A 14803-nucleotide genomic window follows, 5' to 3' on the forward strand; every position below is an offset into this window, starting at 1 on the left:
AAGTGCCAAGGTCACATCTGTATTTATATATCTATTCAATCTAGCAAGTGTGAAGGACAGAGGCAGAGTTTAATAGGAAAGCTAGAAAAATTCAAGTGGTGGCTCTAAGCGGCTATTCTGCAGAAAATTCAAGGCAGAGAAATAAAGACAGTGAAAGAGATAATAGAGCCACAGAGCCATAAGAGATGGGAGTTTTCTCACTGTCATACTTAAGAAAGCAATAAGCAACCCCTTGTAGAATTTATCTACCCACATAAATGGTACAGAAAAGAAATTTTGACGAAAACGTCATGGACAAATTCATTCAATCATTCAATATAGATTTATTGAAAAAGCTGGAAAATTACTGGAGCCAAAATTTAATTTAATAACTTTGACAAGAGAGGTTTCAAGTTAGGACTGATTAATGCACCAGGAATCCAACCAGAAAGAACTTTGCTTCCTCAATCATAGGGGAAGAAACAAATGACAAAGTCCTTCTGAACCCTTACATACTAGTTCTGCATATTTTATTTTAGCATAGGGGTGCTATGCTAAAATAAAAGACAACATGAAGATTACATGATGCTGAACAAGTGAAGAAGAAAGGCCAAAGCTTTGAAGGCCAGATCTTGGGAAGTCACTTCCTTGTTACAGTAGTGGCATCCTACAGCAAGGCAGTCTCCTGTTTTGGGGTGACATTGGGTTCATTTTTATTTATTTATCATTTTTAATCCTCTCCCAAGGACATGCTTAAAGAGAGGAAGAGGCGGTAGGGGAGAGAGAGAGAGAAACATCGATCAGTTGCCTTTCCATATATGCCCCAACTGGGGACCACACCGCAACCCAGATATATGCCCTGACCAGGAATCGAACTGGCAACCTTTTGGTGCATGGGATGATGCTCAACCGACTGAGTCACTCCAGATGGGCTGGGTCCATTTTTAAACAAACAGAATGTAAACACTGCACTATTTCAGGAAAAATAACCACAAATAGACTGCTTGTTTAGGAAAAAATACTTATTTTATCCTGAGCTAAGAACAGGCTATAAACCTTAGGAAGGAGAAGGACTAATGAAAAAAAAAAAAAAGTTAACCAATATACTTCTCATCTATTGACTTCAAAAACAGTTTGTCTAGCATCTTTTATCTTTTTTCTCAGTAGAATAAATTTTTAAAAATACTTGTAGCCTGGCCGGCGTGGCTCAGTCGTTGAGCGTCCACCTAAGAACCAGGAGGTCACAGTTTGATTTCCGGTCAGGGCACATGCCCGGGTTGCGGGCTCGATCCCCAGTGTGTGGCGTTCAGGAGGCAGCTGGACAATGATTCTCTCTAACCATTGATGTTTATATATCTCTCTCTCCCCCTTCCCCTTCCTCTCTGAAATCAATAAAGATATATTTAAAAAAAATAAAAACACTTGTATTTTCCACGAGAAGAAAAGGAAAAGTCTGAGCCATTCTATAAATCAGTGGCTCTCCACTGGGGATGACTTCACTCCTGAGGGAACATTTGGTGACTTGTAGAGATGCTAGACATTTTCACTTGTTACAGTTGGGGGAGGAGGTGTTACTGGCATCTAAGGATGTGCTAAAAATCTTACAATGCATGGGACAGACTCTACAGCAAAGAATCATCCAGACCAAAATGTCAATAGAGCCGAGGTTGAGAAACCCTGTTTCAAATCTCTCTATAAATCTAAATTATTCCTGAGTACCCCAAAGCCTACCTATGTGCTAAATAAAACTTTAAAATACTTGGCAAGTAAAATCAATTAGAAAGCCAAGGGTACATACAAGGGGAATAAATACTCAGGTGTCAAATCCAGGTCATCATCATAACCAAATCGTCGAAGCACAGTCCAAGTAGTTTCATGTCTCCCTCTCTGGATAAAAAGTGTGTGTAAAAAAAGAAAACCTGAAATAAAATGAATTAGTAAACACAGCTGATGTGAAAAAGGGCACAGACTCACATGGGAGAAAAGCATGCAACACAAAATGGCAAGCACTACATTCATGAACCTACGCTTAATAGTTTTGCATACTGAAGGTCAAATCAAAACAAAATTCACAAGTGTCTCAATAAAAACAGAGCTGATTTCAGAATCATTTCATATATATATACCCAGGTCAGCAAGAGATGGCACCAGAAGAAAGGGCCAAAACATATCCCAAGGAATACACTGACATTCACAAAGTTAGGTGATAAAAACAAAGGACATTGTGTTATAGATCTTTGTGCTTTATAACGAAAAGTTCTGGTTTTCAATTTCATTTCTTATTTTACTGTGGTTCTATCACACATTCTACAGGGAACACTGTATACTTGGTAAATCTGATAGAGAGGCAAAATGTCTCCCCTAAAAATAATTTCTACTTAAAGGATGCTTATGAATCAGAAGACCTTTAAGATAAATTTGTTTGTTCCAGAAATCTTTTTCCTTCAGGTGGACGTCAGCATTCCTGAGATCCCACCAATTTCCCTTCCTCTAATTTACGCTGACAGTGAATATAACTATCCCCTCGAAATTGCCTGTCTCTTCCAACTCCTACATGTCCAAGTTAGATTTCAGACATATGAGTAAAACTAACATTTCCTTAAAGTATAAATAATGCTATAAAGACCTTATACCAAATTTTGAAATTATTGAGTTAAAAAAGGGAAAGAACACCATTCACCTACCTTTCAGTGTCAATCCACTGTCAGCCACACCATCACTTATATGTTTTCTGACTACATTCTTGACATCTTCTAGAGCCTGAGGAGCTAATGGAGTGTTGAAACAAATTCTCTAGCAAAAAAACAAAACAAAAAACCAAAATACAAAAAAAAAACACCAACAAAAATCAGCATTAAATATAAATATATAAAAACATTAGTCTACAAAGCAATATTAAATCAATGAGTTGCAACCAAAAGAAACAAATTATAAATTAGGATGGTCTCTGCCTTGTATTATTTATGTAAAACATGTCATACTTAGAAGGAAAGAAACCTTCCCTACTCTCCCCATCACATTTCTAAAACACAGGGCTCTTTGTGAAGCTATGTTATACAAAACCAAGAAAGAAAAATAACTCAGAGTTCAGTCTTCATCATCCTAAATACACATCCATTGTGTACCATGAAATAATGCTATCAAAGAGTCTCCTTGATTCCTATGCATAAGAGAGTTTTATACCCTAGGCAAAGACTTAAATAGCTTGATATGAAAGATAATTTTTACATGAAACAGACTCAAATTTATCAACATATCACTGTTTAAGCTAATAAATTCTAATAGCTTTTCTCAGTCCCATCGCCCCCCAAAAAAACACAACAAGGTATACAAACGTCAGAAAAAGAGGAAGGTTACCTGAAAGAAGTTGAGCTCAGCATCATTGAGAGTGCCATCATTATCTTGATCAGATATTTTAAATATACGAGTAAGGGCTTTTATACAGGCTGGCTTCATCTAGATATCAATGAGAAAAGAAACAATTGTTTTAATTAAAATAGCTTAGATTTTTAAATATGATTTTCATAAGGCTAAGAGTAATTCTGATTGTTCTCACCATCAAATACGTAACAGCAAATACAACCAGCGTGAAAAATTAACTAAAGCAAAGCCATTTATTTTTATACTCAAACCTTTTTAAGTAAATGAGGACCAATATTTGGAATGATCAAATGCCCCCCGCATGACCACAAATCCTCCAAGGATAGGCAAGAGAAGTACATCTTTAGAGAATATTCATTCTTCTAGTCATATCTACATACTAGAGGCCTGGTGCACGAATTCATGCACTGGTGGGATCCGGCTGGCCTGGCCAAGGGGAGGGGCCGCGGGAGGTTGGCTGGCCAGCCCGGCCCCCATTGGGGTGGGGGTGAGGGGCTGGTCAGGGACAGGGCTGGCTGCGGGGAGGGGCCACAGAAGGTTGCCTCCCCTATGCGACTAAAATCAAACCTGCAATCTCTGTATGTGCCCTGACCAGGAATCCAGCTCACAACCCTTTGGGGTACCAACGATGCTCCAACCAACTGAGCCACCTGGCCAGGGGCAGGCTTAATTTTTAATATGATCTTTTTGTTGATCCCAATCTGTGTTAAAGGCTGTTATTGTCTAAATAAAAGCTTCTGGTATAGCTTAGACTCAGTGCTTGTTCTTGTGTAAAACAAAGGATAGTCTCCAAATTTGCAGATTTTACTTCAAGCAGGTCCACCTACGAAATGAATAACAGATGGTAGTATTTTATTCAGGTGATTGGGGAAGGGGCAGGGGTGGGGTGATTAGCAGAACTAATAATAGCCCTAAGTAAAAAGCAATTAAAGAATTGAGAACTAACAGAGGCAATTTAATGTACCAGTAGGCTAAGGGCTCAGAGGTAAATCTCTATAGCATGAGACTGCTTCCCAAATTTTCTTGATCATAAGATCAAATTTCCTGGCTGAATCAGAAGGTAGTCTGTGTTTTTAACAAGTATGTCTAGTGACTATGATCAAGCGAATTTGGGAAATTCTGGATTAAGAGTAAATTAGAAAGAAGCATTCCAATTAAGAAACAGTAAACCAGGATTAAGGGAAAGTAAATCAGGGTCAGATTAAGGGGTAACTCAGATTAATTATTTATACCAGAGGTCAGCACTTCTTCTGTAAAGGGCTACAAAGCAAATAACCAACAGGAAAAATCAAGAATGTCATGGAAGTACTTATATAGCAAGAGAGAATAAAATTTCCACAACATTTTTATTGATGAAATTCAAAATATAATAAAAACAGTATGAATTTGCTATACAGGTCTACTAATGAGAAGAATGAAAATCTTCTAAGAGAGTTAACATTTTGCTAAGTTGGGGTTCAAAATTAGTGTTCCCTATCATAAAAATTGATTGCAATGTTTATCTGTAAAATTTTACATACTTTATCTTTGAAATATGTCTTTTTGTACAGTTACATACTGCCAGTACTGATACAGATCCATACACATATAATTTTAATTGGGCACATTCATTGCTTGGAAAGCATTTGCAGAATTATATTAGATTTTTTTCTTGATTTTTGCTGCTAGCATGTCATTATACTGCAGCTTAGTGAGTCCTGATTGAAGGTTGGGTGGAAGCTCCTCAACTGCAGAGTCAAATGAAGTATGAAATGTGGAAATTTCTTTCGTGCTTGCACTGAGGTAACCATCCCCCTCCCCCAAAATAATTTGAGCTTAGAACATACAGCTGCTTTTCCAACTAAAAACTGACTTTTTTCTTTTCTTGTTTTGGCAGGATAGGTAAAGCACTGATAACAAAATAAAACATCACAGTAGAGTGATACACGTGGTACTAAAACACTGTCAAGTTATAGCTGTGCCAGTGCAATTAGCAGTGCGCCAAGCAGCACTCAGCACTGAGAAGTGTGAGTACCACATACAAACTCTGCTGCAACTACTCAATTCTGCCTTTGTGGCAGGAAAGCAGCCCCAGTAAACATAAAGGAATGAGGATGGCTGTGTTGCAATAAAACATTATTCATGAATGATAAATTCTAAATGTCACATAATTTTCCCATATCACAAAATATTACTCCTTTTGAACTTTTTCCAGTCATTTAAAAATGCAGCTCTGGCCCTGGCCAGTTGCTCAGTGGTTAGAGCATTGGCCAGGAAGGCAAGCAATCAATGCATCTCTCTCACATTGATGTTTCTCTCACTCTGTCTCTCCCCTTCCCTTCCATTCTCTCTAAAAACCAAAAAGAAAAGCCCTAACCGGTTTGGCTCAGTGGATAGAGCGTCGGCCTGTGGACTGAAGGGTCCCGGGTTCGATTCCAGTCAAGGGCATGTACCTTGGCTGTGGGCACATTCCCAGTGGGGGGTGTGCAAGAGGCTGCTGATCGATGTTTCTAACTCTCTATCCCTCTCCCTTCCTCTCTGTAAAAAAATCAATAAAATATATATTTAAAAACCAAAAAGAAAAAAAAAGAGAGAAATAATAAAAATATAAAATGTATTCTCAGCTCATAGGCTATACAAAAAACAAGTGGCCAGACCAAATGTGACTCACTGGTCAAAGCAGCCAACCACTTACCTATACTATAAACTTTTCCTGAAAATATCTACAACTTTTTATTTCTTAAATACTCAACAGTAAAAAGACAACTCAAGAAATAGCCAAAAGAATTAAACTGACATTTCTCCAAAGAAGATATACAAATGGCAAAATAACCACAAGAAAAGCTGAACAACATCATTACCCAACAGGGAAATGCAAATCAAAACAATAGTGAGATACCATTCACATCCACTATGGCTATCCTATATAATAAAAGGCTAATATGCAAATTGACTGAATGGGGGAACGACTGGTTGCTATGATGTGCACTGACTACCAGGGAGTAGATGCTCAACGCAGGAGCTGCTCCCTGGTGGTCAGTGCGCTCCCATAGAGGGAGAGCTGCTCAGCCAGAATTCAGGCTCACGGCTGGCGAGCGCAGTGGCGGTGGTGGGGAGCAGGCCTAAGCCGTCAGTAAGACATCCTCTGAGGGCTCCCAGATTGCAAGAGGGCACAGGCCGGGCTGAGGGACGACCTACCCCCAACCCCAAGTGCACGAATTTCATGCACCGGGCCTCTAGTAATAATATATAAAAAAAGTGGGTGGAGGGGAAGGAATAACAAGTATTGGCAAAGAGGTGAAGAAACTGGAACCTTCATACAATTTAGTGGTTCCTCAATAAGTTAAACATAGAATTACCATGTGATCTAGTAACTTCATTCCTAATTATACAAAGGAATTGAAAACAGATGTTCAAACTTGTGTGTTAATGTTTATAGCAGTTACATTCACAATTAGAGGCCTGGTGCATGGATTCATGCACCAGTGGGGTCCCTTCGTCTGGCCTGCGGGGATCAGTGGACTTCTGCACCGCTGCAGCCCAGCCTTACCCGCCAGCTTGTCGGGCTTCAGCCCACTGTCCTTGTTGATCCTGCACAGCACGAAGTAGTGCGAGAAGTGACAGGTGGCCAGGGAGGAGCCCGAGCTGGGGCCAGGCACCGTGCCGCTCCTGCTCATCCCGGCCCCACTGCGCCTGCCACCGCTGCCCAGTAGGCTGGCTGCTGCTTTGCTGCAGTCTCCGTGCACCCGTCGTAGGGTGATACCGGCATACCCATGATTGCACAACCACTGCTTGTTATCGCAGCCTCGCTCCTCGCACCCAGTCAGTCCTGATGCCAGGACCAGGAGCCATGAACCCCATGTCCGTTGGTCAGCTGAGCAGCCCTCTCGCTGTGGGAGTGCACTGACCACCAGGGGGCAGCTCCTGCGTTGAGTGTCTGCCCCCTGGTGGTCAGTGCACATCATAGCTACCAGACGACCTGTTGCTTAGGCTTTTATATATATATAGGTAGATAGCCATAAAATGTAAAACAACCCAAAAGTCCATCAATAGATAAGTGGATAAACAAAATGTGAAATATAGCCATACAATAAAGTATTGTTTAGCCATTAAAGAAATGAAATGCTAATACATGCTACAACATGGATGTACCCTGAAAACATTACTATGCTATGTGAAAGAAGCCAACAGAAAGACCACATGTTGTATGAGTCCATTTATATGAAATGTCCACAAAAAGCAAATCCATACAGACAGAAAGTAGATTACTGGTTGCCCAAGGTTGGAGGAATGGGGGTAACTACTAATAGGTACAGGGTTTCTTTTTGAGGTAATGAAATATTCTGGAATTAGGCAGTGGTGATGAACATACAACTGTGTGAATATACTAAAAGCACCGAATTGCACACTTTAAAAGGGTAAATTTTATGGTATGTGAATTTTAAATAAAAAATAATTAATTTAAAAAGTATATGGCAAAATATTATTCAATTTTAGATATTTCATTAAGAAATTACTGTGTTTCTTAGCTATGAAACAAAAGGGAGTATTCAAGTTTTATTACATGTTTTATCCATGTCAAATAACTACACAAGTTTTTTCTTTGTGTATGTTTTTAAGTTTATGGACTTTATAGTAGCAAAGCAAGCAGCTAAGTCTTTGGACTTCTTGCTGTTATTATTGCCAATTCTCCTGTTTGTTCAAATGACATTTCCTGAAATAGTATTTGATATGGAATACTTTTCTGAGTATTTAATGTGAATATCTTTGAAGAAAAATACCTAGAAAATGTAAGTATAATAAACAATAAATTTAAATTGCAGAAGTTTACAACAATACTTAAGAGTTACTAAAAATCACTACCACATTAGAGTTAGTACCTATACATTCCAGCCCATACTAACACAAACTGGGGAGCTGGCGGGGGGCGGTTACCTCTTTCTCCTCTGGGCAGTACAAGGGCCCTGTAGGATGAAGAACAGCTTTCTGGGCATAATAAAAGAGCTCTGATATGTTCTTCAGATTTTTTGCTGAACACTAAAAAAAAAAAAAAAAGTTTAAAATTTTACACTCTGAAAGCAATTATGAGAGTTAAAACCACGAAAATAAGGTAATAAGATTCCTTGAAGAAACTGAAAATGCATTTTTCTTAGTGGATATCACAAGATGGTTGTCTACAAAGAGCCCAGAGGCCAACTTCAAATTCTCTATTTTATTTGGTTTACATGACTTCACAAACAGCAGGAAATTTATTCCATCCCATATCTCCTCAGCCTTCTATTCCCAACCTCAATTAGTGAGAATTCACCAACAGTAAATTTCAAAATCAAATAAGGCATACCTCCACACAGGTTTCTATTTCAGTGTACTGGTTCATAATAGGAAGGATGGTCTCCATACTGCTATATTCCACTAGATCAGATTTGTTCCCAACCAATATCAAAGGCAACCTGAAATAAACAGGGCACATTGTAATACTAAGGAAGACAACAGACGTTAGATTTATATTTTAATGTACATTAACCCATTCTAACTAATAAGATATACTTAATCTCCCCAATATGAACCCTCTACTGTAGTCAGCTCAAGCCCACTAGAAAGCATATTCAACAAATACTTATTGAGTACCTATGATAAGCCAGGTACTGTTGTAGGCATTAAGGACATAGGGAAAGTCCATCCCCATTCTAATAGTGTAAATAGGAAATGGACAATAAGCAAATAAACAAACAAGACAATTTCTAATTCTGTTAAGCACTATGAAGAAAATAAATAGGGGGATATGAGCTAGAGTAATGAAAGGGAACTAATTATATGTGATAATCAGGGAAAATCTTTCTGACAAGGTGGCAGTTGAGTCAAGGAGTGAAGGATGAAATGGAATCTGCCATATGAAGAGCTGGGCGGTATGAAGGGACAGCATGTACAAAGACCCCAAATTAAAAAACATCTTGTTTAGTCCAAAAAGCAAAAAAAATGCAAGAGTGGCTGGAGAGTCCGGAGCAAAAGAGGTATGAAATGGGGTGAGGGAGAGGAGCAAAGATCAGACACATAAGGACTTATAGATGTAGTAAGGAGAGCAGGTTTTATTGTAAATATAAAATGGGAAGCTACTGGGGTAATGGCATGATATGATGGACCTTTTAAAATGCAGTCATTTGTTATCTTTAGAGATACACAGTGAAATATTTATAGGGTGATATGGTATGATTCTGCTGTTAGATTAGATATCGAGGTTGAGGAAAAGGCAAAAAAAAAAAAAAAATACATAGGTTTTTAGCTAGATAAAATGGGTAGATCTCCTGAGACAGAAAAGACTAAAAGCATTCTTTAAGAAGCAGAGCCCTAGCCAGTTTGGTTTCAATGGACAGAGCGTCAGCCTGAGAGTTCAATTCCAATCAAGGGCAAGTGCCTCGGTTGCAGGCTTGGTCCCTGGCCCTGGTTGGGGCACTTGTGGGAAGCAACCAATCAATGTGTCTCTCTCACATTGATATTTCTCTCTGTCTCTTCCCCTCCTTTCCACTCTAAAAATCAATGGGAAAATATCTTCCAAAGAATTTCAAAGAAATCTCTCTGTATAAATTATAAATGAAGATCCGTAGTTTTTCAGAGAACTTATAAAGCACTCACATATGCATTATTTCATTGGATTCTTAAAATAACCACAAGTATTATCCTCATTTCTGCTTAAGTTGAGGAAACAGGCTCAATGAAGTCAAAGTCTTTTTTGTTTTGTTTTGTTAATCCTCACCCCAGGATATTTTCTCCACTGATTTTTAGAGAGAGTGGAAGGGAGAGAGAGAGAGAGAGAGAGAGAGAGGAGAGAGAGAGAAACACCCATGGGAAAAAGACACATCAAACTGGTTGCCTCCCGCAGGAAGCCAGGATCAAATCTGCAATCCAGGTATGTGCCCTTGACTAGGAATTGGACACAAGACCCTATGGTGCACAGGCTGACGCTCTACCCACTGACCAATGTCAGCCAGAGCTGAAGTCAGTCTTAAAGCTCATAAGCAGCCAAACCAGGTTTCAAAGGTCGTTCACTTTCCTCCAAGTCGTATGCTCTTACATACCCACACAATGAGCAATCAATGACAAGGGAGAGTATCATCAAATGTGCATCTAAGTGAGAGGGCACATACAGTGCAGTTGAAGAGGAATTCTAAAGCTGAGACTTTTCAAGCAGTGGTTTGAGAAAGAGAAATGCAAGAATAATTATCAAAATACTTAATGTCTGAAATTATGAATCACAGCTCTATTCTGTACTTTGTTCTCAAATATTTGTGTTGCCTCAAATCATTTCTTCCAAAAAAGGAGTGTGTATGCAAACAGGTAGATAGACCTATAGATAAAACAAATGTGGCAAAATGTTAACAACTGGTGGATTTAAGTGAAGTGTTTATAGATGTTCATTATACTACTTCTTGCAACTTTCCTGTAAGTTTGAAATTTTTCAATATACAAAGTTGGAGAGAGAAAATACCTGCTGTCTTTGTCTGTTCTTTCATTTATGAGAGGAATCCATCGACTTGTTACCTAAAATGAAAATTAACAAGAGCTAAGCCACATGAGGATCTTCTTAGAAAAATACCCGACCTAAGACCCCTATAATTCTAAACTGGGGATCAATTTTGAAAGTGCCCCCACTGAAATTTAACTAAATATGATAAAAAAAGTCATAGAGTCCTACCTTATCAATAGAATGCTTGTTGTTAACAGCATAAACTATGCAGATGACATTAGCCTACAAGAAAAATGAACAAATTAATAGTATTTTTGTAATAATAAGAAAAACTTAGTACGCCTCTAAGAGGAAAAAGTTCCTAAGGACTTACAGCAAAAATAGATACTCAAACTCAGCAATAACAACAAAATAAGTTAGAGAATAAAAAAATAAGACTTAGAATCATCACTGTTTTCCCATAAAAACCTATTACTATTTTTTAACTCATCTGTGATTTTGGGGTTTTTTGGTTAATCCTCACCTGAAGATATTTTTTTCCATTGATTTTTAGAGAGAGTGGAAAGGAGGGAGGGAGGGTGGGAGAAATAGACACATCGATTGGTTGCCTCCTGCGTGTGCCCCGATCAGGGCCGGGGATCAAACCTACAACCCAGGTACACGTCCTTGATCGGAATCGAACCTGCAACGCTTCAGTACCGGGGCCGACGCTCTAACCACTGACCCACACAGGCCAGGTCACTAACCTGTGATATTTCTTGATGAAGTTGTTCATCACTCTGTTCTGCTTCTACAAATGACAAAGTAAAAAATAGTTTCATACTTTACACATGTCCATAAAAACGAATGGCCAGGCTAAAATCTATGCAACACCCATCTAACATCCCTCTAAACATCCCTTATTCCTTAAGTCATGGTATAGTGCCAGACTAGGTGGCAAAGACAAGGGCAGGGCAGGGGAAGGGAAGGGTGATAAGGAAGCTGGCTGGCACTGAAAGACAGGTTTACAAGAGGATAACTCAGACACAGAAGAGCAAAAGGAACTGTGTTATAAATCTAGGCCGGCATATGACCCAGAGTTGAGAAGGGTCAGGCAAAAGAGATCAGAAACCCAAGCTAGAAGACTGGGTGCTGAAAAGTCAGAAGCCCAGACAAAGCGTCTATCCACACAAGGTTAAAAGGCCACATGAGAATCTGGGCAATACAAGCTTACGATCTAGATAGCAGATATGAGTAATATTAACCAGGCCCCAGAAGCAAAACTAGAGCATGATAATGATGAGTCAAAAATTCCCTCTCTAATGCGTATCTCTGGCCAGAACTGGTATCAATGGGGAGTTGTGCCTATAACCCCAAGGTACACGAGAGATGCATGATGTAGGTAGGAGGAAGCACACAAATGAAGAGCAAAGCCATTATTGATATATTAATTCAGATCATCTTATATTAAATGTTTTCCCCCAAAATGCCTGTTATTTCTGACATACAAACTAATATCATATGTAAGTTCAATTGCACTTTACACTATGCTAAAATAACTGGCCATTTTTAATATCTTTTCATACGTTCAGTAATAATGGGTTTTGGCTCCAATTCTAATATTGAAGTGAATCTAATTATATGGCTACACTTATCTAAAAAAATGATTCTATAAGTTAAGGTACAGTTATGAGACTGTAGCAGAAAGCATCCACTCCCCTCAGCTTCTAATATAGCACAGTGCTGTCCAATAGAAATACAATGCAAGCATATATATGTAATTTTTAATTTGCTAGTAGTCACCTTAAGAAAAGTAACAGGTAAAATTACTCTTTTACTTAACCCAAAACATCAAAAATATTAAAATTTCAATATATACTCAGAAAAAGTACTAATGAGCTATTTTATATTCTGGCTTCATACTAAATCTTCTAAATGCACTGTATTGTACACTTAGGGCACACTTCAATTTAGACTAGCCACACTTCAAGTGTTCCCATAGTCACATGTTTCTGACTGCACAGTGCTAACACTTATTTTTTAGGCTATATGAGATACCAGTTTGGCAAAACAAAGTATTACAATGTAGTTATAACCATTTAAAAAAATAGATTTTATTGTTTAGACCAGTTTTAGGTTCTCAGCAAAACTGAGTAAAGGGTACAGAGATTTCCCATCTACCTCCTGCCTCCATATAGCTTCCCCTACTGTCAACATCACCCATCAGAGTGGTACATGTTACAACTGACCCTTAAAAAAAAAGTTCCAGAACAAAGCACAATAATTTAATGATTAAAAAGAAGTAGTAGTGTATAGAAAAAAATTTCAATTATAAGAAGCAATACGGATGTGCTTCTATTATCATATAATGTAAGCAACTTGACAACTGTTTTAACTATTATTTTATTTAAGACAAAGGCTGAAAAATTAAAGAACAAATTTAGAAATCAACAAATTCTGAAATTTAGAGCGCTTTCCAAATCATCAGAGCACGCCTGATAACAAATTATCCCAGAATTTCTCTCTGCAAACATGACAATTCAAGGAGGGTAATGACTTATCTACTTCTTGTCATTTACCATTCCTCCTTCCTTTTCATCATTATGGAACCCACCTTAGTAAATTAGGGAAGAGAACTGCAAGATGGAGGCTTTAGGTGGGTCTGGGGTGGGGACTGGCAGGAAGATATAAATGAAACAAGAATGGTAAATGATCATTTATTGCTAGAGAAAAAGGGCCACTCCTGTTTAATATTTTTTAAACCTCAGTAAGTACCTTTTTTCAGATTACTGAACTAACCCTACAGGTTCACCTACAATAGGTCATTCATTACCTGAGTAATCTACGATGTGGGTTGGAACTCTCTCAGGGGTGACGTCAGCTGGAATAGTGATTTCTTCTGCCCGAGGAGGAACCTTCATTTGAAAACAAATATAGAAGAAAAATAGGCCACCTTTGGATATGATAGATTAAAACTGTTAACAGATTATGTAAATGTATCTATATATTAGCCCCTTTCATCCATATCTATTCTTACAGATATTTGTTGTTGTACTTTTAAATGCTTATTTTTGTGTTTTACTACAAATGCAAATATATATTAATGGTATATGATAAATCACTTAAAAAAAAAAACTCATTTCTACCTGTGTGGGCACCGGACATGATAAGAATACTTCAGATCTGATGTAGCCTAACACAGTACTTAAATTAATTTGGTGTTTTAAACATTAGGTTTTTAAATGTTGAGGATGATAAAAAAGTTTTAGATGTAGAAAGTGATGTTGGCTACACAAAACTGTGAATGTATTTAATGCGCCTAAATTGTACATTGTAAAATCTAATGTAGTTTTCATTTTATTTTGTTGAAAGCTTGACATACTCTACAAATGAAGAGCTGTGTTAATCTAAAATAATCCTCAAATAAAACAATGTTATCAAAATTCATTTCTTCTGGAAGATAACTAATTGGCAACATAATAAGCCTTATGTTTAATGATCCCATTTTTTAGAAATACTGGATGATTTTTAATTGATTAAAAATCACACTCAAGAGGACTATGCTAAAATGACAATTCTAAACTAAGTTAAACTATCATAGAAAACTTTGAGGTATTACATCCTGGGTGATCATAATTAGTGTTGCTAATTCTATAAACCACAAAGGAAAATACACTTCAGTTCATAAATTAAGCAGTAGTTATTTAACCATGTTACTTAAGAGGGAAAAAAAGTGAAAGAAACAATGAATGGTCATATGGCCACTGTTGAAAACACTATTATATCATACATCATATTCCTGTCTAAATAATGAAATTATACAGATATTCCTACTAAAGTAAGAGTAAAAGAAGGGGGGGGGGGGTCAAATGTAAATTGTGGCACTAATAACACCTGCAATGTGAATAAAGAAAATAAAAAGAAATGATTTTCATCCCATTTGCACTGATCCCATTCCCCATAACAATATCCTGATTTTACGTAAGGCCTTAACCAGCAATCCCCATACTGGAACTTCCAAAA

General features: G+C 37.8%; 1 protein-coding gene across 9 annotated transcripts in view; it reads right to left on the minus strand.

Annotated features, from left to right (window-relative positions):
- Positions 1–14803, minus strand: part of RHOT1 (ras homolog family member T1) — a 55135-nt gene that overhangs the window by 23909 nt on the left and 16423 nt on the right. For all 9 annotated transcript variants that reach the window (XR_011468468.1, XR_011468469.1, XM_070394874.1 and 6 more), the window contains exons 3-11: positions 13614–13695; positions 11548–11591; positions 11030–11083; positions 10823–10875; positions 8681–8789; positions 8275–8376; positions 3337–3435; positions 2664–2772; positions 1778–1898 (exon numbers count right to left, since the gene is read on the minus strand). Coding sequence is in view for 7 of the 9 variants with exons in the window: in XM_070394874.1 (XP_070250975.1) it covers positions 1778–1898; positions 2664–2772; positions 3337–3435; positions 8275–8376; positions 8681–8789; positions 10823–10875; positions 11030–11083; positions 11548–11591; positions 13614–13695 (773 nt within the window). In the remaining 2 variants the exon portion in view is untranslated. The remainder of the gene's footprint in view (positions 1–1777; positions 1899–2663; positions 2773–3336; positions 3436–8274; positions 8377–8680; positions 8790–10822; positions 10876–11029; positions 11084–11547; positions 11592–13613; positions 13696–14803) is intronic.

The sequence above is a fragment of the Myotis yumanensis genome, unplaced genomic scaffold (assembly GCF_028538775.1).
Source record: "Myotis yumanensis isolate MYYU_CA2020_CCGP unplaced genomic scaffold, mMyoYum1.0.hap1 SCAF_16, whole genome shotgun sequence".
Lineage (NCBI taxonomy): Eukaryota > Metazoa > Chordata > Mammalia > Chiroptera > Vespertilionidae > Myotis > Myotis yumanensis.